Source organism: Hippoglossus hippoglossus, chromosome 6 (genome assembly GCF_009819705.1).
Source record: "Hippoglossus hippoglossus isolate fHipHip1 chromosome 6, fHipHip1.pri, whole genome shotgun sequence".
NCBI lineage: Eukaryota > Metazoa > Chordata > Actinopteri > Pleuronectiformes > Pleuronectidae > Hippoglossus > Hippoglossus hippoglossus.
The window spans coordinates 13,123,250-13,148,851 of NC_047156.1; the positions used below are offsets into that span (position 1 = coordinate 13,123,250).

Genomic DNA, 25,602 nt, shown 5'->3' on the forward strand with positions numbered 1-25,602 from the left:
CACACACACACACACACACACACACACACACACACACACACACACACACACACACACACACACACACACACACACACACACACACACACACACACACACACACACACACACACACACACACACAGCAGGAAGAGACACAGTTCATACCGGCGATGCAGAGGAGCAGCGGCGAGCTGATGAGCGTTTTACTGCAACGCCGTTCATCATCTTGAGATAAAACAAACTGGTGTTGCTAGGCAAACTTGGCATGCAGCTTATGGCGGGGTCGGAAAAACCCATTTAGAAAATAATCCTTCAAGATGACATTAACATGCGCTGAGTTTAAGTAGCTTATATAAACGCCCTGTTGCAGCAACTGTTTGGAGTCGCAGCATTTTAGCAGGAATGTTGACAAGTCCCTCGAGGATCTCGCCTTTTGTCTCTTTCCTAACAAACCTGAAGCTAAATTTATCCCCGCAGAGCTGAAGTGAACATAACACGATGAAACGTCTCATTAGAAAACTGCCGAAATATGAAAGTTTGAAGAAACACGCAGGAGCTGTGGTGAAAGACAAGAAAATGAAACTATTTTCTCTATAATTTGTATAACTCTTCAGGAGGAGGAAGTTATTTTATCTCAGGTCACATCGCCAAAAAAGGACTTTGGTGTTTCCCCACTGCTCGTTTGTCATTCCAAGTTTGCTTGTTTGACAAAGAGAGAGAAAGAGAGTATGTCCTCTCTGACAGGTTAGCATTCGCCAATAAAACTTCATGGCTTCTCATGCTCTTGCCTTTACAGTCATTGGTGCATGAAGTTGAAGTCCAGCTGAAATAACTGTTAGTTATCCCTTTCAGTCCCAAATCATAAATGTAGGCAGCAGCGTACTTTGTCCGCGGGTGGATGTTTGTTTGGTGGCTCGTCCAGCGAGACACAGCGAGAACACAAGACGTGTTTTTATTAGTAGAAAACAAGGAGGTCATTAGCTTAAAAGCTGAAGTAGGCTGTTGAAAATAAGTAGCTCTTTTTCTGTTGTGTAAGCGGCTGCTGTCTGGCAAGCAATGATAGAACCCTCAGGTTAGTGTTCATGCAAATACAATTTAAAATCGACTAATTTGACTGACATGCAAATATGTTCTGTGATTAGGCTGCTCTCACGAAACTGATGAATGCGTTTTTTTATTTTTAAACCTCGTAGTTGCATAGTTCAGGTCACATCAATATTGGAAGGTCAGTCGAACAGATCCAGATTGAAATATGTCAACCTTTATTTCATCCATTACTGAGAGTTTTTGTTTTGATATCGATGATGCTCTCATGAGAAATTCTAATCACTAAAGTACCAACAGCAGCAGGTCAAAGTTCAACAAAACTATTAATTTAAATATTAGTGAGCTAACATGCTAATTTAAAAAAGGAGAACATGGTTAACGTTATACAAGCTAAAGATCACTGTTAACATGTTGATGTTAGCATTTAGCTCAAGGCACTTGCCGCAGCGGTACTATGGTGTAAGTACAAGATATAAAAGTACTACATTCACAATCTTACTTCAGGAGTATTGACAGAAATATGTACTCACATGTATCTTCATATACTTTTTTGGGGTATCATTGATTATTTACTGTTGATGCATTAAAGTATGAGCAGCATTATATATTTGGCATTTTATACAATAGTAATGAATTACAACTTCAATGATCATATATTTTGTATCTAAAATTTATACACACGCACGCACTTGTTTTGATTCATGCTGCCCAGTCAGTTCTCTTTCTAGTCTCTGTACAAACTGATCTGCCTGCCCTTTGTTTTGTTATTACCTATTAGGGAGGGGCAAGCTACCCAATTATTTTAGAGTTTCGGGACATAAGATAATATCTCCACCCAACTTAACTCAGACCGTGTGATGATTTTAAACAAATCAAACACAAACCTGGGTGGATGTGTGGAGCCTTAATTTAACCACACCTGTAAAACAAATGTAGTGGAGTCATGAATATTTCCCTCTGAAATGCAGTGAAATAGTAGTAGTATAAGAAGTACTATGTTGCATGAGATTAAACTAAGTACAAACCTAGAAACTGCATTTTAATACTACTACAGTAAATATACTTGATTACTGAGTCATTTGTATGAGTAAAAGAAGCTACTTTAGAAAATTGCACCAGGAGCCTCCTCTCCTTCAGTACTTTTAAATCTGATCATAAATGTCTTATATTTATTATGCAACAAGCAACGTCCACATGTCCAGCTCTGTGGGATTTCACGTAAAAAAGCCATGACATTGATGAATTAATTAATATCATACTTTCAAACTACTCCATACTGTATTTGCGCCGTACTGCAGCCACTGCATAGTGTACATTACGGTTTAATGAAGAAATGCCTGGCTGCTTAAAAGCGTCTGAAACCTGCAGAGGCAGCTGCAGGGAGACGGTGCTGGTCGCCACACAGCGTCAGCTCCGAACTCCTCTCTGTGGGTCCTGTACAGTATATTTATGCAGTCGGGGGTCCTGTGGGAAGAGCCAGAATTAGCAGTGGATAGTGAAAGGTCATCGAGCAGTGGGAATGGAGATCCTGTTGACGCAATCTGTCCAATCGTATTTGTTTCCTTTGGCCAGAGACGAGTGGGTGCGTCTAGACTCCGGGAACAAACCAAAACAACACAAGGCCATAAAGTACATGTGTTTATGTTTGATAGATTCTTGACTTCGGCGGTGACGGCATCCAAAGTGTTTTCTTGACAACAGAAGTGCTTCCTTTTTAAGAAGAACGTGCATCATTTAGCAGCACAAGCTCCTAAAATATCCTCAGAATGACAGTGAACCGTTCTCGTCTTCACCGGAGAGAGACAGACGAGGACAAAGAGCTCTTTAAAGAGTCGGAGCAGACTTTGCCTCAGCGTGTTTTACAGTTGTTTAAACAGCAGTAGGCTCGGTCTGCTGCTGCACTCCCAGTAACGCCAGGCAGTCAGAGTTGTTATTCACAGGCTTGTGTGGAATGCATGTGCGTCCCGACCCACTCAGACCCACCTCATGGCTGGCTGGTTGGCATTCCTGCCTCACTCTGTAATTATGACTCTTCTCCAGGCCTCTCGACTCTGCTCTCCCTGCTCTGACAGGGCGGGAGCATCCCACCGCCGAGGGCCCACACTTTTTCACCTGGACTATTAGCTCAGACTCTAATTTTAACAATAACGCATCGACGCGCAAGAATGTGCTTTGACATTAGCGGCGCAGGCAACAGCTGCAGCTGCAAAAAAATAAAAAGAAGCTTCGATTACACTACACGTCATGTTTCATAAATCAGGGTTAATCGCGATGTTTTTAACCTCCAGGTGAAATTATGTGATATCAAATCTTTAAAATGAATCAAAGATTTACAGCACAAGTACAATCGGTGCTTTAAGGAGAAGAAGAACACAGCATGTAGATACTTGTAACGTGGTAGTTTGAAAACGAGGGAGCAGAGGAAGTTTTACTGCAGCACATCTGTTGGCAGCTGTCAGAGGAGTGAGCGTAAATTTTCTGGTGTCAGATTGGATACAAAATAATAATAATAATAAAATAAAACTACATTGATCCGATAAGATGATTGTGATGTTGACATGCTAATACTATTGGACTTATTCTCTCGGCAAAGGACGTTATGTTTTCATCTGTGTTTGTTACCAGCACTCTGCAAAAACTACTCAATGGTTTTCCATGTAATTTTGTAGAGGGGTGTGGAGCATGACCCAAGGAAGAACTCCTCTGATTTTGATGCAGATTCGGTTCAGGGGGCGGATCAAGGATGTTTTTTTCAGATCTGGCGTTTTTAAACATTTTTGTTGATTTCTCAGAAAATAATTCATGCATCTTGATGAAAGTAGAAATACCGCACTGCGGTTGTATGCCTCCACCAACCAGTGCAGTTTCTTTGTACATATTTCTACATACTTAATTTCATATAAAAGGTCACTGTAAACTTTACCTTTGACAAGTGAAATACAGTAACATGAGGACCCTGACCTTTGACCCTTCAGGCACCAAACTCTAATCAATTCATCTTTTGAGTTCAAGTTTGCACCAAATTTGAAGACATTCTTAAGATATCATGTTCAAGAAAAACCTAAACATGACCTTGGTCTACCAAGATGAAATCCAAGCTCAAGTGAATGCTTCTGTCAAATGTGAAAGTATTCCCTCAAGGCGTTTCAGAGATATTGCATTCACACGTCAGAAAACGTGCTTTGTGAGGTCACAGTGACCTTGACCTTTGACCACCAAAATCATATCAGTTCATCCATCAGTACAAGTGAATATTTGTACCAAATTCTAAGAAAATTCCCTCAAGGAATTCTCGAGACATCACGTTCACGGGAATGGGACGGAAAACATGAAAACATTATGCCTCCAGCCACTGGCTGTCGCCGGCGCAGAGGCATAAAAAAAACAGACATCTTTAAGGGACTGATATTTATGAACGTGTGCACTTTGGTGCAGATCCAAACACAATCTAGTGGATTTAAAAGTGGTTTCATAAGGAGACTGTTGGGTCTTGGTGGAGGTATACACGCTCCTGAGTGTACTTCAAGTTCACATATAAGTTTACAGAGAACTAAACATGAAACACAAGACTGATCCTACAGAACTTCTAGGTGTAAAGTGTAGACTTTTCAAAAAATGTACTTAATGTTGCAGCTTCAACAATGTGAATGTCTTGACGTAAACTGGCGAATAATCCAAATATATCAACAGTATGTGAAAGGAAATCTCACAGAGTTTCAGACAATCTACTCCATTCATGCAGCTGCAGGCACATGACACGCCTGCAGCAGGAGGATTAGGACGATCAGCTGAGCGCGACTCAATACCACATTGTTCCTCGCTGCTCACCGCTTGCTTTTCCTCCAGCTCTTGTCGCAGCTTATCAGAGGAGGACAGAACCAAATCTCTCCTCCTCCTTGCACCGGCCCAACTTCAAATCACTTCCCACCGTCAACTGCGAACAAGCCCAACGACGGTGGTGCCAAAATGTGGGAAGCCCTTTTCACGCTCTTTATGTTTCAAACAAAGCTCTAGGTGCTGCTCATGTTCAGGACAAATAAATACAGCGGATGGCAATTAAGAAAATCAGCTTTGGGCTCGAGATTACAGGCCTGCAGACTGATGCCTTTGTTTGCAGGTCACATCTGTATTTGAGTGGCAAAGGCCACCCATATGCTGCTGCAGCTGCTGTGTAAAGGGTGTGTACAAGTGAACACACCCTCCATCCAGGCTGTTATTGTCTCTGCCCCAGACTGATAACAAAACACACACTAAGCAAACACATCTCATCTTCTCCATCGACGGATGACGTTTTAAACTGGACGACAAATTAAAGGCAGGTCACAGTCAACACAAAGAAGCAGATGCTACTATTGTAGTGGAAACTGTGAAAGTAAGAAGTTTGATATGCAGGTTAAAAGGTCACGATTTTTTAAACTTCCAACAAGACTTTTTGCACGTTAATATGTTGTCACAATAATCTGAAAAATTTGTTCCCGACTGAAAAAATTCACATGAACTCCGTTTTAAGTTGAAACAATAACTCAGATCACTTTTAAAGAATTAACTCAAGTTTACAATCAGCTCTAAATAAGAGATTCTAATATGAACATGTCACAGGTTGCACTTTCGTCACTTGCAAACCCTCACAAGCACTTAACAGCAGACTTTGTATCCAATACAGACAATTTTATGATAAACTCACACATGATCCTTTTTCTTTGCTCTTCATTATTGCGCAAACATAGCAAAGAGGTGTCACGGTGTTGTAAAAAGTTGTAAACACATAAAAAGGACACATGTTGTTTACAGCGTCCATTTTTTCTCTCACATTCTGACTTCAAAGCGCTTGAACACACCAAAGGCGGAACAACGAGTTCACAACTCTGGAAGTGGGACCTTCCGAGGTGCACATGAATGCACCATCATGTCTGTGTGGTAAACATGCAGCTGGAGCTAGCAGCCGCTTAGCTTAGCTTAGCATAAAGACTGCTCCATGCAGGCAAAACAGTATGTTGTTTTTACACTGTGATTTTTACAAATTAAGATAAAAGTGCTAGTTGGTGCATTTTATCTTCTGATAGATCCACACTACCTGTTTGCATGTGTTTGTGCTATGCTAAGCTAAGACACGCTAAATGAAAAAAAAAAGAAAATCATACATTTCAATCCTTTTGGAATGTTTTATTTTACTTTTTCTCATCAATAACATTTGTATTCTTTCTAATCTAATGTTGTGAACTGTTTTAAATTTTTTGCCTTCAATTTCTTTTCCTTTTTTTTTTCTTGTAAAGCACTTTGTAACCATGTTTTGAAAGGTGCAACATAAATGAAGTTAATTATTATTATTATTATTATTATTATTATTATCTGTTGGTCTTCAGTGGAAACTTAAATATGCAGAATATTAGTTTATAAGCACTTTAAAATATCTGATATGGATTTAAAGAAAATGCTACAGAAGTGAAAACTCTTCACGGCTTAATGACAAACGTATTAAGCTGCCTCCTGTATACCAAATGCTAAATATACATATCACAGCAAATACATATCCCTGAGCAGCCATTGTGAAGTCAGAGTTGTGCACAGGAAGCACTTTGAATGCACCTTAAAACCTGGAAGAGCCACATCAGCAGCATCTCGCCTTTGAGAAAAAGACTGTGCGAAGCAGAGATATTTAACCTGTTTCTGGCCTCTTCGCCTCTGAAACCTGTGTAATGGAGATTAAATTGCTCTGAGATGTGCTCACCTGGCACTCACGTGAACAGGCCTGTGCTTGAACACAGGGAGATGGTGCGCAGCAGAAGAACACAAATACAGTACATGTACACGCTGTGTTGACTCTGAGCAAACATTGCACCTGATGGCGACGAACAACACATTTATGGCCAATTTTCCACGGTACCGATCAGAAGCCTTGGGAAATCACTGTACTGCAGCAAAATACATTTTTGCTTTCCAGCGTGATAATCATCTGGGTTATTTTCGAGCACTGCTCATCTTTACCAGGAAATTCATTCAGCCTGTGGTTCTCTAACTGTCCTTGATCGCGGCCATCTTTCATTATTGTCTTTTTCCCCAGCAGATTATGAGAAATCTGGATTGTGGACATCTTATAGAGTGTTATGATTATGACTCACCTATATAGAGTGAGGAGTCTTTCTTCTTCACATGATCATCAATGTAGGACACTCCTAGAGGCTGCACCGGTGTGGCTCCGATCCCCAGCAGCACTTGGGCTCCGATCAGCAGCAGGTACATCATGTTGGTGTTGGTCTTGTTGTTACACACATCGTCCTCTGCCAATTGAGCATCCCTGCTGCTGGTGTTGGAGCAAGCATCCCGACCCACGTCAGTCCTCCACTTATCCCCTATCTCGTACTGATTTGTTAGAAATTCCGGGAGAGCTGAGAGAAGTGCGCCAAGCGCCATGACAATGCCCCCGCAGCCTATCAGACGGGGGCGATGTGCTTTGGCCCCAAAGTAACTGACAAACAGGATCAATGCCAGGTTGCCGATCTCGAAGCTGCTGGCGATCACCCCCACGTCAGCGCTTTGCAGGTTGAACCGCCGCTCCAGGGTGGTCAGCACGCTCACCTGAAAACAACAACAGAGCAGTACATTAAACCACAGCCATGGGAGTGAAGCTGCATGTAGCAAAAGAAAGAATAGCAAAAAAAGGGTGTGGGAATTTCATGTCACTGTTGGAAAGAGAAATTCATCATATGATTTATCAGGATACTAGACATAAGCATTTCAATGCTAATATTCCAATTTACACATTGTGTAATTGTGTGACCTGTTAAAGCAGGGGAGTATGCACACCATTTCATACTTAAACACATCCCTAGAGATAGCAGTGTTCAAAAACTTCTCAAACTAAATACAACTATAATATTAAGATGTGATCACCTTACCAGATACTACAAGAACCAGATATCAACATCCAGATAACATATTCAGATACAGATCAAACACTAGGAGTACACGGGGCCTTTATTTGATTCTGTTGGACAAGCTCTTGGAGAAATCATGAGTCATGCAGCTTAAACAGCTCCTTTCCATTGGAATATCCTGAATGACAGACTGTTCAGATGTTCCACACTGTGTCTCCTCCCTGCCAACAGGCCTCTGTTTCCAATTAACTGCGCACAGCAACGTTTACTTCCATGGTCGGAACGGCTCATCACGAGCTTCTCTCTCTTTCGCCAGCTGTCGTCCACACAGCCTCGACGACTCTCAGCTGAAGCAAACACAGCAGAGCGGTTGTTTGCGACAGTTTGTCAGATATGATTCAGGAGTCGCTGATTAAATACTGTTAGGTGGCAAAGCCTTTATCAAATGAAGCACAATCAAGCAGAGAGGACGACTGTGTGTTTGCTTGTGATGTGTGGGAACCGTCTCTCTGTGTCCATGTGAACCACAGTGACTCATTTAAACAGTTATCAAGCTATTTTCAGATCTGTCCCAAACTGTCCCTGAAATGGCATCACAATTTTCCATCTCCCTGCTGCTGGCGCCATTAAAGAGTTTGGACTGAGCTCTACAGAAAAAGGGAGAGAGAGAGAGAGAGAGAGAGAGAGAGAGAGAGAGAGAGAGAGAGAGAGAGAGAGAGAGAGAGAGAGAGAGAGAGAGAGAGAGAGCACATCCTGCCAACACAAACACTCCACTCTGAAGAGAGTGACTTCACTGCAAGATGAATCAACTTGTGGTTTTGTTGTTGGAACATTTTTCCATCAAATGCTGAGTTTGGCCAGATTAATGTCCCCAGTGGATTTGAATTGGAGCAGAACTAGCTCCAACTATCTGACGTTAATAAATGAAATGACGTTTGGTTTGACGTAAAATGACGTTTAAGGCTCGAGAAGGCTGCTTCAGGGCCAAATGTGGAAGTGATTGATCAAAATCATCTTTTTCCTTTTATGCAACTACACTAAAGTTCTTTATTTAACTTCACTACATATAAAATATCATATACTCTGTTACTAGGGTTTCTGTCTGGTAAAGACTTTACACTTTGTCCTTTAAAAGTATGTAAAATATCACTATGTATTCAACACAAACCATTCCACTTTCCCTCTGTGACAGTTTACAGATGTGCCTGGCATCCACAGACATTTTTAGTAATTGCTACTGGCCCAGTTTTGGTTTTAAAACTCTGATGCTTTGTTTTAGTTTGGTCGGGAAGAAATGAAGAAGTTCGGAAACAATGACGTAGACACTCCCAACCGCTCACTGATTGGGTCTTTTCGGGCACGACGTAGCCTTCGCAGATTCGTCAGGCTCCTATCAGATGAACCCGACCAGAAGAAAACAACCCCCATCAGACTCAGCTACCAGTCAATTACAAGTGTTGCTGACCATGTTGTTTTTGCTAACAGCTGTTGTGCAGTTAAGTTCTGCATTTTACATTGATACAGCTGTTTATATGCGTAGGAGACCAGCTATACTTCGAGGAGTCTGTTCACACCTGCATGCAAATGCCCAGAGTGCGCGAGTGGCCACATGAAGTGCATTTTTGTTCATGTCAGTATAGATGGGGATTAAAACTCATACAGAGCCAAAAAAAGAGAAAGTTTTAGTTTGAAAATGCTGTTTTTAAATTAAAACGTAATTGTATGCATGTAGACTCTGTGTCCACTTTGGTTTCCCAGTACGTCTCTAAAACAGCCATCTACATCACAATCTAAACTCCAGATGTGGTGCCTAATTGGAAATGAACAGGACAGTTAAGTTTTAGCAATATTTTCAAAGTTGAATTTGTTCTATGATACTACAATCTGTCCTGAAGCAGAAACTGTACCATACAGCCGGGACAGACGCCGGGTATTAAACTACGACCTGTTTCTAAAAATGCCCGTCCCGTTCGAAGCTAGATTTAATGCACCGCGGGCGAGTGGACGAGGAGATGTCACTGTCAACAGAGACAAACACTGTACAGCCTGTTTTGTCATTGTAGCACTTCAAAAAATGTCCTCTGTGACTTTTTAAGAAGCAAAAGTGACAGCAGGTCGTTCTTGCAGCTGCTCTGAATACGACTGCAGTCATTCCGTCACTGCACATCAAGGCACGGCGAGGATGATTGTTGGGAGCGGTTCGTGCCAGTGTCCTCCAGTGATGTTGAGTGGATGGAAAACTTCAGAAAAGAGTCATGACATTTCCACCCTTTGGGGCAGCTCTTTCGCACCGGACGGGGCTGCGTTTACGCCTGGCTGGCTCGCCCCGGCTGCGATCTGGTCACAGCGTTACCTCATCTTGTTCTTAGAAGCGATGCCAAGCCCAAACAACCCGTCAACATTGTATCTTTAGTTCTACGCAAACGGCAACCCGGCAATAAAGCATCGCAAAAGGAGTGAGGCCATTATCTAATCAGATACCATCCCGTCACGGGAGGCCTGAGCAAGAGTGTGTATGACGGACAGCTTGTGCAGTGGAAACACTCTGGATGAGTTAAGCTCTCGTCGCCAGGTTCAACATGTTTGTGCACTTCCACTGTGACTTTAACAGGCAGCCTTCCAGCAGGATTACAACCAGGATAAATTACACAGGAAAAACCCGGTGAATTGCAGACAGCTCAGCGGTCATATTTGTCCGGATAACATCTCGCACTGTGGAAATGTTTTAATCGGCTGCATGGCAACAAAACAAACTTCAACACACTGCAGCATGACGTCCCATCACATCACCAGATGACAGATGAGCGAGTGTTTGTCTGAGCACACAGAGTCCGCCAACTTCCACCCAGTGGTTTCAGGATGTTGTTATGTATTATGAGCAGGCAGAGAATGATGCTGGATGCTGACGTTCCTGTGAGCAGGTTAAGGTTTAACGTGGTGACGTTTGTCGAGGCACAAAGGCTGTTTATAAGTGAAGCCTGAGCTATTTAGAATCACATCCACTGTGTTTTATGAGGTGTGACTTACTGAAGATTGACTCAAGGTTAGTTTAACGTACTTCAACTGCTCTGAATGAGCCATTTTTAAGATCTGCTTATTTATGTTGAAAGAAAAACTACATCTGTAGTATCAGCTGTGGGCATATGGCATAGTTCTACTTTTTACAACATCAAAATACTACCGGAGTAAAATAGAACAGCACGTCATTCTGGATTTTTAAATGTTAAGCACTTTTCTCAACAGAACATGACGTCTGGTGCTCGGTTAATGGCTACACCTATGTAATGTTTAATGAAAAAGGCCCAGGGCTGACACCTACGATGAATTACCTTGGAGATTATGTCTGTATATTAACCTGAAATGTCATCATGTAACATTGATGTTAATTTAATCGGGGGATTATTGAAAAATTTAAATGTTATTTGAGTACTGTTAAAGTAGCATTACCTAGAAAAATACCCGTCCTTCATTGGACCGTATCTATCAGACCCAATGTTTATTCTGCTTTTAAAGAGACAATTATGTTCCGGTTGAACAGTTTGGGCTTCTCCCTCCCACACTCAGCTGATTCAGTGCTACTGCAAGTTTGACAGATTTGCTCAGCTGAGACCAACACAGTTCAGGCTCAGGTGTTAGTCTCACTTTGCAGCTCGAGCCCTGAAGTGTCAGATTTGGTTCTTATCAGGGAAGAGTTACTATAACCAACAGAGCTTAGATCCTCAGGTGCCGCATGCACAGAAGTCACAGATAGAGGTTCCCAAGACGTGTGTATCATATTAACTCCGGCAATTAAAATAATCTAAAATTAGCTGAAACATGTGTGAAAGTGTGTTTGAATGTGCAGCCTCTTCTGGTTCGAACTGATTCTTCAGAATGAGAATCAGCTAAAAACCGACAGATATTGAGTTTTACAACATATATGACATCAAACAGCATCCAGACCTGTTATTTTGAAGGTGGAACAGTGTCATGTTTGACCTTTTGGCTTGAAATTATCGATTATGTCAGTCATTTATGAGGCAAAACTTGATAATAATAGTCGATATATGCTACAATTTCTCAGATCTCCAATTTAAGAATTTGATCCTCCTCTCTACATTTAACAGATATTTTTTTAAGGAAATTACACGAGATAGTTACTTCTATCTATCAAAAGCAGTGGAGGTATCAAAGGGAATTTCTCTGAAGTCAGAAAAACCCACATGAATCATGGAACAAGGACGACGTCACAGATCTGTCAGGTCTGTACTCTTGTGGTATTAGCCTGCACAGGGTGACAGGTTGCCAACAGGCTGCTAAATCAGGGCACGCAGCATGTTGCTAAGTGTCTTGTACTGTAAGCTGCTCACAGAAAAGCAAAGGGGCCATGATAGTCGAGTTCTGTTGTTTCACTGCCAGCAAACAACCCTAAGTCCCATCATCCAATCAGAGACACCACAGTGGCTTGTGTGGGTTCACTCCAATTCCCCAGATAGTGGAACCAGGTGCCTGATGACCTTTCCATGAAAATGAGCTGCGCTCTGTTGATGAACACCAACAGGCTGGAGTGAAATGACTCAAAACCCCAACTGACGCTCAAGGGTTTCAACTGACACTGTACGAACAGGTGTGCAAAACAAACGCACCCTTAAAAAAGCAGAAGTGTGAGGCCTGTCTTATCGGAAATTAACGGTGAAGGAAGAGGAAGAACATCTCCTTTAGGGAATCATCCTAACTGACTGTGAGCGGCACCACTGTGCCCTGCTGCAGCTCTGAGCTGCAGGATGCTTGATGCTCAGCAGGTCCACTAACAGAGAAGATAAGACGTTCCACTCCAAATATGGCCAAAGCATTTAGGGTTTGGTCTATTAATATTGACTGAGCTAAAGAAACACTGGAATTCTTGGAAAATAAACACTTGCTAATATTGAAACTAAATGTTCTCAGTGGTTGCCCCGGGCTGTGTGTCTCCTCCGGGATACTTTGAGGAATATATTTTAAAGCACTTACGCTTTGTCCCACAAAATCCATGTTAGAGTCACAGCACGGTGTCAGACTTTTCTATTTCTGATTCCTTCTTTCTTTCTTTGAAACAGGATCATAAATTCCAATTCCAGTTTTTCAAGTACAAAGAACAGATTTAAACCCGTTTTCCTCAGTGTGGCAGCGTTTCAGTAGAAGCAAAACTGAAAGAGAGTAAAACTAAAAGGAAACAGGAGGAATGGGAGGGCTTTGTCCTTGACCTTGAATGACATTTTGGGTCAAAAGAGCCAATTACTGCCTTGCTCAATTTAATAAAACATAATTATTATTTATACTAGACAAATATTAAAAAGGTCAACTTTTTGGTTTTTACATAGATGATTAAAAACTGCCTCAGTTTAAGTTGTGAAAACATTCAAATTGAACGTTATCACAACTCAAACTGAGCCTTTAATGATCAGAGGCAGTTAGACATGACAGCTGAAAATCTAACGGGGGACATTAGATCACAACGGGGACAGTTGAGCATGAAATGTGTCCCGTGCAAGAGACATGGTTTCTATCTCATGTCACTGCTCAGGAGCCAGAACCCGGACCCGGGTAAGACAAGTCTGGATGTGGGCTAAAGGGTCTTGGTAAGTTCACAGAGACAGAGCAGGCAGGGCTGAGGCTGCTTCACGAGTTGCACTCACCAGGTAAGCTCCGACGGTGCCCTGGGCCAACATGAGGGCGCATTCCGATATCAGGAATATCTTGATATTTGAGAAGCATGAGGCGTTTTTGCGGAGTCCGTCCGTTTCCAGCATGTCCCCGCCGCTCCGGTCCGAGTCCCGGTGCTTCTTCACCTGCATCCTCTCCACCCCCTTTGGGCTACTCTGCCCACACGACACCGCGAGGAAGCCGAAAAGTGTCCGCAGGGAAGACGCTGGCGACGTGGCTGCTCACTACATTCGCGGTGCTCCTGTTTGTTTAGTTTTTTTTTCTTTTTTTTTTTAGAATTCACCGCCGAGTCTCCCGGTTCAACAACGTGTCATCCGACGGACAGACTACGGAGCACACGGCCAAACTCCGCGGGGCTCTGCCGATCGGCTGCGCCTAAACATCGCGTCCCGGTCGACGCGCAGGAACGTGTGAGCTCCCTGAAGGTGTCGGTGCAGGCACGAGTGAAGTCCCGGTGCGCAAATCTCTGTCAGGGCGCATGTTTCCCGCCCATCGGCCGCAGGTGAACGTTTTAGGTTTCAGACTCCTTCTTCCTGCTCCCGCTCCGGACTGTCATGGTCCTCCAATGACTGACTCTCTCTCTCTCTTTCTGTGTGCGTGTGTGTCTCTCTCTTTCTCTTTCTGTGTGTGTGTATCTCTGCGCTCCTCTCTCTGCTTCTCTCTCTCTCTCTTTCTGTGTGTGTGTGTGTGTGTCTCTCTCGCTCTCTCTCTCTCTCTCTCTCTCTCCTCTTCGACCCTAGAGGTGGTGTGTGTAGCTGCATCTCAACTCTCCTCTGACTTAAAACACCACTACACTATATCCCACCGACTCATGTGTATGTAATTGTGTGTGTGTGTGTGTGTGTGTGTGTGTGTGTGTGTGTGTGTGTGTGTGTGTGTGTGTGTGTGTGTGTGTGCTACGCCCCAGATACAACTCCTGTTGAGGGGACCTATATCTATTGACACAATCACATTATGGGGACTTGTCTTGTCAGCGACGCTGTTTACCCCTGAAACAAAAGTGTTTTGTGGACTCGAACATGTCTCCCTCCCCTCCATCAGCATAGTGGTGAGTAGGTAATGAGTGAATTTCAATTTTAAGCGAACTATCACTTTCAGGGTAAGGTTAGGGTTACACAACTAGTAAACATGAAGCCCAATTCATGCTTCTGCGTCGAAGCTGCGGCCTAGCCTACGCGTAGACGTGTACCCTAAGCAGAGCCCTACACCGTATCCTGACGTCCACCAAGAGCTGTGATTGGTCCGCTTGGTAGCAATCGCATCTCCGGCAGACTCGCTGACATTTTTTTATTGAGTTGAAGGAAACCAGAAACCAGAAGACACCCAACACCAGCATAAAAACTCTACCGCCACTAGTGTTTCAGCGCTGTAATTGCAGCACGACTCACACACACCTACGCACAACTATGAATGCTCGGCCCAGTGCATAGGCTACGTGCTTACCTACAGCGTAGCTTCGACACAGAAGCATGAATTAGGCTTTAGAGTTAGTCTCCAGGAAATCAATCAAAGTCAATATAATGTCTCTTTACATTGATTTTGTTAGGACCAGTAGACCTGAAGCAAAACCTACATTTCTGAGGTCCCGGTTTCAGGTTAGAGGTCAGATGTGAATTGTGGTCAGGCTAAGGTTAGGGTTAGTCATGAATTGGTCATGGTTAAGGTTAGGGATACGGTTTGGTCAACATTTTGTGGGTTAGTCCCAGACTCACACCCCATACTTCCACCAAGTTTTGCGGAAATCTCTTCTATTGTTTTTTTGTTTTATCTCTGGGCTGCAACTAAAGACTATTTTAGGGCTGAAGTTTTCTGAGATTAATCACTTAATTTATTAGTTAAAATAAACTGAATATTGTGGATTTTAGCGTTAACTGCATGGGCAAAATAAACCCTTGCAAGACATCTAGTGCTTCTCATCTCAGACTGTCAATAGGTTATCAATAATTATTGATTCATTCTGTCACTTCCTTAACAAATGAACAACTCGCTGCAGCTTTTGCTCTCTCACAATTCATTGTCGAAGGAGGTGTGATGTTTGCACAGTTGTTCCCAACACTTATCATTGGAGAGTCGTGTTGTCAGCATGTTTGCGATGAGGTATTACAGTGGCTGTGATGTCATGTGACCACATAATGATGATGATGATGGGGTGGAACCAGAGAGGATGATAAACAAATGTTGTGTGAAAGCTGCTCGGGTTTCCTGCTCATGCTGTGGGCTGTGTGTTTGGATTCAGCTGCAGCATGAGGACATGTAAAGGTCACTGAGATGAGCTGGTAATTGATGAAGTGTGAAATATTTATTTGAACCAAACAGAACATTTACAAGACTGGTCAAAACACCACAGTGACATTCAAAGGGTCTGTAGATTTTCTTTAATAGAGGTGTTAGATATTTTAGATGAACTAGTAGCTGAATTGATCAGGTGAGCAGAGATGAAAGAATACGTCATCTTGGACTCTCAAAACATGTAATAGACATTTTCACTATTTTTAGATTATTGAATAAAATGACTGGCAGATTAAGTGAAAATTAGAACTAAGCACTCAACGGTATTACTACCTGAACATGAGCTATTTCTTATGTAATTTGTGTATTCTTATATTGTTTTATTTGAATAAACAAATAATATAAATCATTATTATTCTAATGATTATTTTTGAGATCCTAAATATGAGAACACATATGTAGATCTTTTAATAATAATACAAAATGTCGATTAAAAGTGAATATTAAAGTTTAACTCAGTATCATAAACACAAATTTGACCTCTAACCCTGGTACAGTGCTCTCAGAGTTATCACAGTAGCGCCTGATTAGTTATTGTCTATCTGACCTCAGTTCCACTCTTGCAGTGAACCCACAGGACCTGGAAACAGCTTCCATAGACCAAAGACCCACAATGAAAACTGCAACTGATCAGATTCAACAGTCCACTGTGATTCACGATGCCCCACCCTCACTCTTTGGGCAGGTATCCAATGCAAAATGATCATCAGTGGCAGACGCTCCCTCACTCTCGACCAGCGTACTCCCACACGGAAAATCCTTCCTTCATTCCTGCATGTTGCGTCATAAGTTAAGCCTTTCGGGAAAAGCAGCTGTGTTACCAGTTTTAAAATGGTCCTGGTGAAACTGAGACATTATGTAAATACTGAAAGTTAAATGAACAACCTTTGGAGAAATGTAAATCTAACATAGCGTGGAGCAGTTTCCTGCTCAAGTTAGTTTCAAAAGGAAACACAGAAATGAAACACTTCACTGATCCACAGGTGCAGCGGTAATGTGTGTTTCGTGAATATGTGCTTTTAATTCAGCAGCTCCACTGTGTTCTGTTCTGAATACCAAATCTCGGACCATATGTTTCCCAACCTTTTAAGTATGTGACCCCTGAAGGTACGTGATGCTTCAGCCGAAGTGCTCTCGTTAGTTTGACGTCAGGCGGAGCGAAGATGGAAGTTGCATGATGGCACAGAAGACTCTGAATTCATGTTTCCTCCTTCAATGAGCTGACTGTAAAGCTTGGAATATTTTGGAGCTTATTCTGCCTACTCTCGGATTTGTCTGTGTTTAGATGTTTTCACTGTAAAAGCATCACAAAAATACACATTTTTAGGTTCAGACAAGACTTAAACCTTAGTAGTTTGGTTTAAGTAATAGTGAATGAGTGGATAATTGTATGTGTGTGTATGTGTGTGTGTGTATACCACTGTTTATATACCACGGGTGTGCAGGGACATGAGTCAGGTAGTTACAGGCAGTGGGCGGTGACGGCTCGGACCGGTGCCAGGAATGTGTGAATTCTGCAGTGTATTGTTCTACCCTCTAAACAACTGCTATTTATAGGATTTGGGAGAAAAAGGGTGTAGTGTGGAAAAGAAGCCCAGCCCGTCTGCTGGGAGACACCGGGAAATGGGAGAGGTCTGAGGAATAAGAGGAACTTTAAACATTGCCCTGCAGCTACTTTTCTGGTTTGAGCAAAACATGCCTGTAGTACCTGTTATTTCACAATGTTTCAAAGTTTGTTATTTACTTTCAGGGAACAAGCGTCTACACCGTGTGAAAAAAACCATCAAGACGTCCTTCATTTCTAATTGAATCTTAATGTTGGCACCAACAATCGCATCATGGCCAAAGTCACTGAGATAAACCGCTTCCCTCCATTCTGATGTTTGATGGGAACGTTAACTGAAGCTCCTCACTGTCCACATGATTTGATCCGCTGCCGCCACATGATCGACAAACCTGAGAGGCAGGTGTTCCTAATAAAGTGAGACACATACAACTTACAACAGTTATACATGTGAAGAAGTAATTGAAAGGGAAATTGTGAATTTTTTCTTCATCCCTAAATAATTGTTCATAATTTTCAGTTTGTCACTTCATCATAATAGTTGATCAATTCCCCCCCAAAATGAGGCCACAGCATCTCAGTCCCCCCCCCCCCCCCCCCCTGGTGGCTGGCTGCAGTATAGGTCATAATCCCCCTCCTCCTCCATGTTAGTGAATAGGACATGGACCATTTGAAAAAGTGAAGGGACGCGTCAAATGATTTTTTCTCAAAGACGGATTCTGTAATTTCAGGCAGTTGTTATCACACTGATGCGTGATAGATTTTAATTCTTCACTGTCCCACACAGAGTTTCACGTCCAGTAAAAAGTCTCTTCTTGTCTGTGTGTTACCTGCAGCTGTCAAGTCGAGTTCTTGTCTTTGTGTTGTTGCAGAAAACTCAAACACAAAACATGAAGAGTCATCCGCAGCTCTCCGTGTTTTCACTCAGTGCTGATTCAAGACTGCTTTAACAGAGTTGTGCGTTTGTTGGCACAGTCGTCATCTCATCTGTCATTGGGTCTCAGCATCCGACTGAAAATCTTCAACTCGGCTCTCACGCTGCAGCAGTTGCCATGGAAACGGTTCCAGGAGAATTTGGGCTGCAGGATCGGTGCAGAGGGACTTTACACCCATATTGTGAACTTATCAACATAATTAATTGGAAATGAGATGTGTGACTTATGACTAACTTGGTGTTTTATTTCTCTGTTCGTTAACTACTTATAATTTTTAAATGTATGGATTTAACAAGTAGTTTACAATGTCCCTTCAATGCGACTGAGGATAATTAGAGTTATGCATTTCAAAATAATTGGACAGAAAAGTTGAAATAGACCTGAAATGTAACTATATGCACCTTGATTTTCCTTTAAATACATTTATGTGCTCAGGAGGTTTGCAGGAGGAGCATCTCTCGTCTGCTGACTGTCTTCAAAGCAGAGTTAGAATCCAGCACCTCAAAAGTTTAGCAATAAACATCTCACGTCTTCTTGCTCTAATCTATAAAACAACCATAAGGTAAAATGACCAGCTGAGGTTCTATGGACAGTTTACCTTTATTTTTGTCTCACGTTGTCTACGTGTTTCTACATGTGAATACTGACGATCTATTTAGTTTCGCTATGGAAATATCAACCGTCTCTCTTGTGTAACATTGTGATTCAACTTCAATGATTGCCTCAGCCGTGGAGGTTCTGCTTTCATTTCTGACTGTTTCTTTGTTTGTTTTTTTTCACTTTCTTTAACAATGTAAGAGAGGACCTTTTTGACATTTTCACCAAATTGCCTTAGGAATAAGTCTTGGATCTTGATGAAAAAAATTCTGGCACATTTAGGGAAGTGTGTGAAATTTGGTGCAATTTGATTGAATTGAAGGGAACTGTCGAGCCTTGCCGGAGGTAAGTGCTCTCCTGCAAACATTCCAGCTGCAACTGAAAAGACTGAAATTACCACATACCTATACTTATCCAACATCACAATACACAACATAAATGTTACACACATGAATTCCACTGCGTGTCCGGACAGTGTTAGCTCCCATCCTCATTCTGGGCTCAGAGCCGTCTCCTCCTTCTGCCCAATTTGCTCAGACTCTCAGGTCTGTGGTGCTGCAAAGAAAAACTTTCAGTGGAAAACCCCAGACATGTTTCCTGCAGTGTCAAGTCTCCTTCAGCGGCTTTATTTCATCACATGCCAACTGAACAACTGAGACACAGTGTTAAGAACCGAACTGTAGCCGTCTGTGGTCGGTCTTTGATTCACTTTTAACTGGTTTCACATTGGGCCACCTCACAGACTTTATCACCAGCTCCTTGTTCTTTCGATATGACAACAGAGTTTTCATCCTTTATTCCTGACAACATCGACAAGAGAGAGGGTCAGATACAAACAGCAGAATCTGCCAGTCCTCAGTTCCACTGGCATTTGCTCGCAGTCACACAGCGTTGACCAGAAGTGAAGACACACACCTCAGACGCAAACCTCCCCTCCGACATCAGTAGAGATCTTAAGGGCACATAAATGCTGCATGAACGCAAGGACAGTCAAATGGCATTTTCAGCTTCAGAGGAGAGTTGCTAAAATGTCACAAGGCACTTTTTGTGATTGTGTTTCATCTAAATATAGCAACCACTCTCTGTTCTACATTTTAAACTATTTCATGCTGCCGCTGTGATGTCTATTTTTACTCTGGTATCAATAGAAAGGCCGGAGCATGGTTTTAAAATAGAGTAATATCATCTGCACTGCTGGGTAGAGGGTTTCAAACATGGCATGGTATGACGTAACCCAGTCCAGTTTTCTCCCGAGCATAAATAAAACCAGGCAATGTCTCCTCATGAGGCTGCAGGTCATTCAACTGTGATTCAAGTGATCTGTTATGTTGAAAAACACATTAGATTCAGAGACAAGCTGCTCCGCCCAGCAGACGTGGTAACAAGAACATTGACTGATCTGTGTTAGGTCATTTTAAATAGTGTGACCTGCTTCATGGGAATGGCTGTGAAAATGATCAGTGCAACAAGGAATAAAAAGACAAAACAAAGTTGCTTAAACCAGACAGACGAGTCGGATGACATTCACACAAAGAGTCAGCAAGGAAGAAGAAGCGCTGTGGAACAGGTGAGCATGGGGGGAAAAAAACACACAAGCATGAAAAGTTTTCAGTTACACGTGAGGTTGGATGGAAACAATGGCAGGGGAGAAGAGTTAGCCCCGGGCAGCCGTCGAGAAGACGTCTCGCCCGGAATTCGACCAGAGTATGTGGGATTTTCCCCCATCAGCCTCCATTTGTCTGTCAAAACAATATTTGCCTACATGGAAATCTTAAAGAGAGAAGCCACAGAGACAAAGCGCTGTGACTTCAACAACATGTCCAACCTCGGAGCGACTGGATCTTTGTGGATTCATCTTTAAGCTTCCTCGACCTTATGAGGCTCAGTTTAAAGCTTTATAATCACGTGAATAAGAATGTTTTTTTTAAATGTCATGAAAATAAGTCAAGGTTTGCTGTCAGGAATAATCCCATGTTTGCTTCATGAAGTGTCCCAAGGCTTAGCCAAACAGATCTGAACAGTATAAACAGCTTAGCGTGAGAATAGTTGTATAGATGCACACATGCCTGTGGATGACTTTCTTACCACAGTGCTCACTAGCCGTGAACAATGTGTGTGTGTGTGTTATTTCAAAAGGTTTAATCATATATCTGTATTCAATAAAAACAGGTTACGAGAGCACTTGAGTGGCATTGATTCATTCACATTGACTCCATCATGAGCTTTCTGGATCTAATGTGACCTTCAGGAAAACCAGTGTAACATGACAGTCCTCTTCTGCTTCATGAGATGTAGGCGTTTGAATTTGCCACTTCAGACTTTGTAAATCATTAACTGATTTTAAAAAATTGTAATATATTCTTAAATCTTAGGAAGAATTTTGAACATTTTGTTATTCTTCTACTGCTAAACTGAGGTTGGCACTATATTGATCTCTAATATTTCACAATACATTGATAATTATTTCCTTACTATTAGCATAAGATAAGCAAGATAAGCAAACATTTTTGAAAGGGATGCATATGTTTGTTTTCTTTTAAATTGTGATGGAAATACTTCTTGCAGGTTTGGTGGACAAATATTAAACTAAGTAGGAGAGTTTCAGGGGAGTTTTAATGGCACCGGGCAAAAAGGACCTGTGAGGTCAGCTGTTCTCGGGGGGGCCATCTCAACTTTGGGCCATAGGCAATTGCCTGCTTTGCAATGCCACTCGTAATAGTTACAGCTACATCTCTAAATAATGCAATTTTTAAAAACATTTCTTTACTGCAATCTTGTGTTACTTATTGGGCGCCATTTGTACTGTATGCAGACATTGATATATCAGCAATAATCTAACAGCAAAAATATTAACTTCAGGCTTCAAGCCTCTATGATGATCTGGAATTATATAAACTATATTCTATAAAGTTTATTCCCAAACAGTAAGGTCAAACTTGTATTCACAATACCAGGAAAATAAATACTAATCACCCTATATCAAGTTTCTTTTCAGATATTTGTAGATAGACGTTGCTAAACTCAACATTCATAGTGAGAAAGTAAAGAGGACAAAACCTCTGGGTCCTCATTGGTGGCTTCAGCACTGACCAGAACTGACTCTAAGAAATCTTGATTTTTCTTTTTTAAAGCTACTCGACTAAACACACGAAGCAGAAAGAAAAACATCCCAGCAGCAGTTTAAGACTGGATGATTTTGGTTTGAAAGTCTCAGTGCAGGACGTATACATTTTGTCATGTGACCTGTTTTTGAAATGTGAGTTACCACCACAGGCCTATAATCGTGTTAATTAAAGCCTTCTTGCTATAGCTCAGCTACAATTGCCAACTATGGAGAAACAGACCCATAAATCAAATGTTACATTTCTGGCTGTTCTAGTAAAACTTTGTTTAGGATGGGTGGGGTTATTGACATGAGATTTGACTGCCTCCCTCATGACAAACAATAAAAGCAACAAAACCTCTGCAGTTTGGTCTGAAACAGACATGAAACAGTCCATGTAGAGAGAAGCAGCTTTGTAGGATTCATCTTTTCACTTTGCAGATTCGATCTCTCCTTTAGCGAGCGAGATATTTTAGTCTCTGACATTTTGATTGTCAGTGTTTGGCATGTGGTGGGCTGATAACTCATGTTGAAAAGCTGACTAATTAGGCACCACATCCAAAAGGCTCTCTGCCACTGGAGGCTGTCCAGAATTAAAATGATTTCATGCAACTGAGATAATTCACTTTCAGATTTTGCTCAGCACAGCACAAGATATGCATGTGACTTTTCTGGCCCCGGTGCTACCTTGTCTCTGAGCAGATCAGTACTCACATCTGAACACAACAACATGCATATTTCATGATATCGTTTTAACATCATTGGACGTGTGTTGTCCGAAACATGGACAAAAAGTGACTCACGGTAATTATTCACATTTGTTTTCTCGCTCTCTCTCTCAAGCCAAGATGACTTGTTAAACATGGACATTTGTTGCCCCGGTCTGTCTCAAGCTCATTTACATACAGTTAAATGATTCCAATGAACAGGAAGCTACTCAGTGTGGGAATTTCACTGCCACCGCAAACTGCAAAATTGAAGTTGTAGAGATAAAGAAGAATAACCTTCACCACAAATTGTGAATGCGGCCCCATTCATATCCCGTCAGCTCCTGGCTGATAGATTAAACCTCAACCCAGTTCAGAGTTAAGATCTTGAAGATCAATGTAGGGGAAATATTTGGTTTTGGGGTATGTCATGTTTGCTATTCTTAAAGCCTCTTGGGGGCAGCATAACAAGCTGTGGTGAGATCTTATAAACCAAACAGTTGCATGTGTACACATCCAGAAGCATCAGTGTTCATTTGAGGATTATCTAATGAACTGATGTCCACAGTTGTAGCTACAAACAGCTATATCTGTTACAGTCAGGTATATGCAAGAGGGGATAGGGGAAAGAGAGGTAGAGCTCATTGATGCTGCTTTTACATACGAAAAGAAAAACGTTTTGAATGATTCAACCATCACTGCCAAAATATAGATCTACAAGACGGCAGCGCAGAGTCAAGAGTTTCTGAAAACAACAAACAAGTCGATAGTGGAGGTCGTTGTGATAATGTACGAGGCAGAAGCGTCTGTTTGTTCCTCTGCTCGGGCAAAGTGATTGAAATTTCTTCCTTGTGTCCAATGATCTTCTCGCTTAAGAAGAGCCAAAACACTGCCCCCTACGCATTTCGGTGGTACTGCTCTGTTTCGTCCATATCACTAAGCTTTCAGAAGACATGTTCGAATATGGACGAAATAATTATTAAGTGTGGAGAGAAGGCTCAGTCTATATCTGTATACTTATCTTAACAAAGTAAATTGAGCATTAATTAACCTTTATGGGTGCTAAAGCCGAAACAAACCTAAAAGAAACTTATATAAACTTAACTCCAAGACACTTAGTCAAAATCTTGTTTGTCATATGACTCCTTGACTATCATTTAGGCTTTTATGTAAAATAATTTTTAAATTGTGAATATTTTTTAAAACATTGTGCTGCTTTATGTATAATTATCTTTTGTAAAAAGTGGTTGAAGTGTGTGAAGCATCTTACCCTCTTACCCTTGGGGCCTCATTCTGAGCGGAAACATGGGGGCGATAGAGAGGAGGACATTATGTGGAACTCTGAGGAACCTTCAGGGACCTTTACAAACCACTTTACCATATTTATACCATGAAATATTCAGGCAGCACTTTTCTCAGTCAGCACACACGCATTCTTGAAGTCCAATGCAAACAAACCAAAAGTAACATGCGAACATATGGCCACTTGACTCTCTCATTCGCAGAGGGACGTTTTCCGAGTGGAGTCAGGACTGTGTGTGCCATCGAATCCCATGCTTTATATAATGAAGAGGATTCAGATATACGGTAATATGTTCAGAGACACCAGCTCAAACGTATATTTCTAATCAGATGCAAGCTAGAAACAGAATTTAGTTGAGGACATTGTAAAGGACAAAAGTTGTTTAATAACCACCCTTCATATTTTGTCTGGAGATGCCGCTTTTCCTCCTCTTTCCCTGCCAGCAGGAATTATTTCAGTCTCTGTGTATAAAAGGTGCCCTGGTCCTCATCCTGTAATTCTGATGGTGCGCGTCTGAAAGCTTCCTTCCTGTCAGGGAAATGACATGCTAATGGCCTGCTCTTCCCTCTTCTGCAGTCCTGAATCACAGCTGTCTAATGAGAGCATCACCATACAAGTGCCCTCTGATGATGGATGCCTTCTGTTTTATCAGCTGCAAGCGACTGATACTAGTGGTCCTGAAGATATCATCTCCCTTTTTTTTGTTTTTGTTTTGGATTGAATCGTTCCATCTGTGTTTGTACGCAAAACATAGATATAGATTTCTGTTCTGTGTCTTTTGTGATATAAATATTCTCTCTTGAGAGAATGCATTTAAAAATGCATTTTCAGTCTCAATATTTCTGTAAAGTTGGTCCATATATTTAGTTGAAAGCTGAGTCTTTTTATCCATTGTAGTATTTTTGAGTGAAATGCCTTGACAAATATTGGATGGATGATCATTTTATTTTGTACAGACATTCATGTTTCCCTCAGGATGCATTGTAAAAACTAATGGACTGCTTTCCAGCTCATAACGCCCATAGACTGTAAATAAAGATGAATGGCGGATCTCCACTTCATAAAAGTTTAAATAACTGTGTAAAACCAAACTTATAAGAAACATGAATACAGCCAGCCACCAGGGGGCAGGTAAGATGTTCTGGCTTCACTTTAGGGGAGCAGTCATATTGTCCATCTTCATGTAGGCTCAGCTGTGACACATCAGTAGCAATGTGACTTTAATTGTAATCAGACTCTTGCCTGTTATCAATGGATTTGACCTTTCAAAACATTTTATTTTGAAAGGGCACAGTCCACTGTAACTAACTCTCAGAGAATTGTCACTCCTCAGCTCTTCTCAATTTCAGCTTTACGACCCACGACTCAACATTTTGATTCACTCTCTTATTGACTCTCTGCAGCAGGAAGCTCTAAGAAACCCTCTGTTCATGACCTGCAGCCCCTAGAAGGAGACACACAAAGTTAAAGAGCAGCTGGTGAATCATTTCGCAGTTAAAGATCCTGACTTGGCTCTGG

At 41.7% G+C, this 25,602-nt stretch overlaps 1 protein-coding gene across 1 annotated transcript in view; it reads right to left on the reverse strand.

The window, feature by feature from the left end:
• The window catches only part of slco3a1 (solute carrier organic anion transporter family, member 3A1), a 36,498-nt gene extending 22,281 nt beyond the window's left edge, over nucleotides 1–14,217 (reverse strand). The window contains exons 1-2 of the mRNA XM_034588564.1: nucleotides 13,559–14,217; nucleotides 7,149–7,605 (exon numbers count right to left, since the gene is read on the reverse strand). Coding sequence (XP_034444455.1) covers nucleotides 7,149–7,605; nucleotides 13,559–13,717 — 616 coding nt within the window. The 5' untranslated portion in view covers nucleotides 13,718–14,217. The remainder of the gene's footprint in view (nucleotides 1–7,148; nucleotides 7,606–13,558) is intronic.
• Between the last annotated feature and the right edge of the window lie 11,385 nt (nucleotides 14,218–25,602).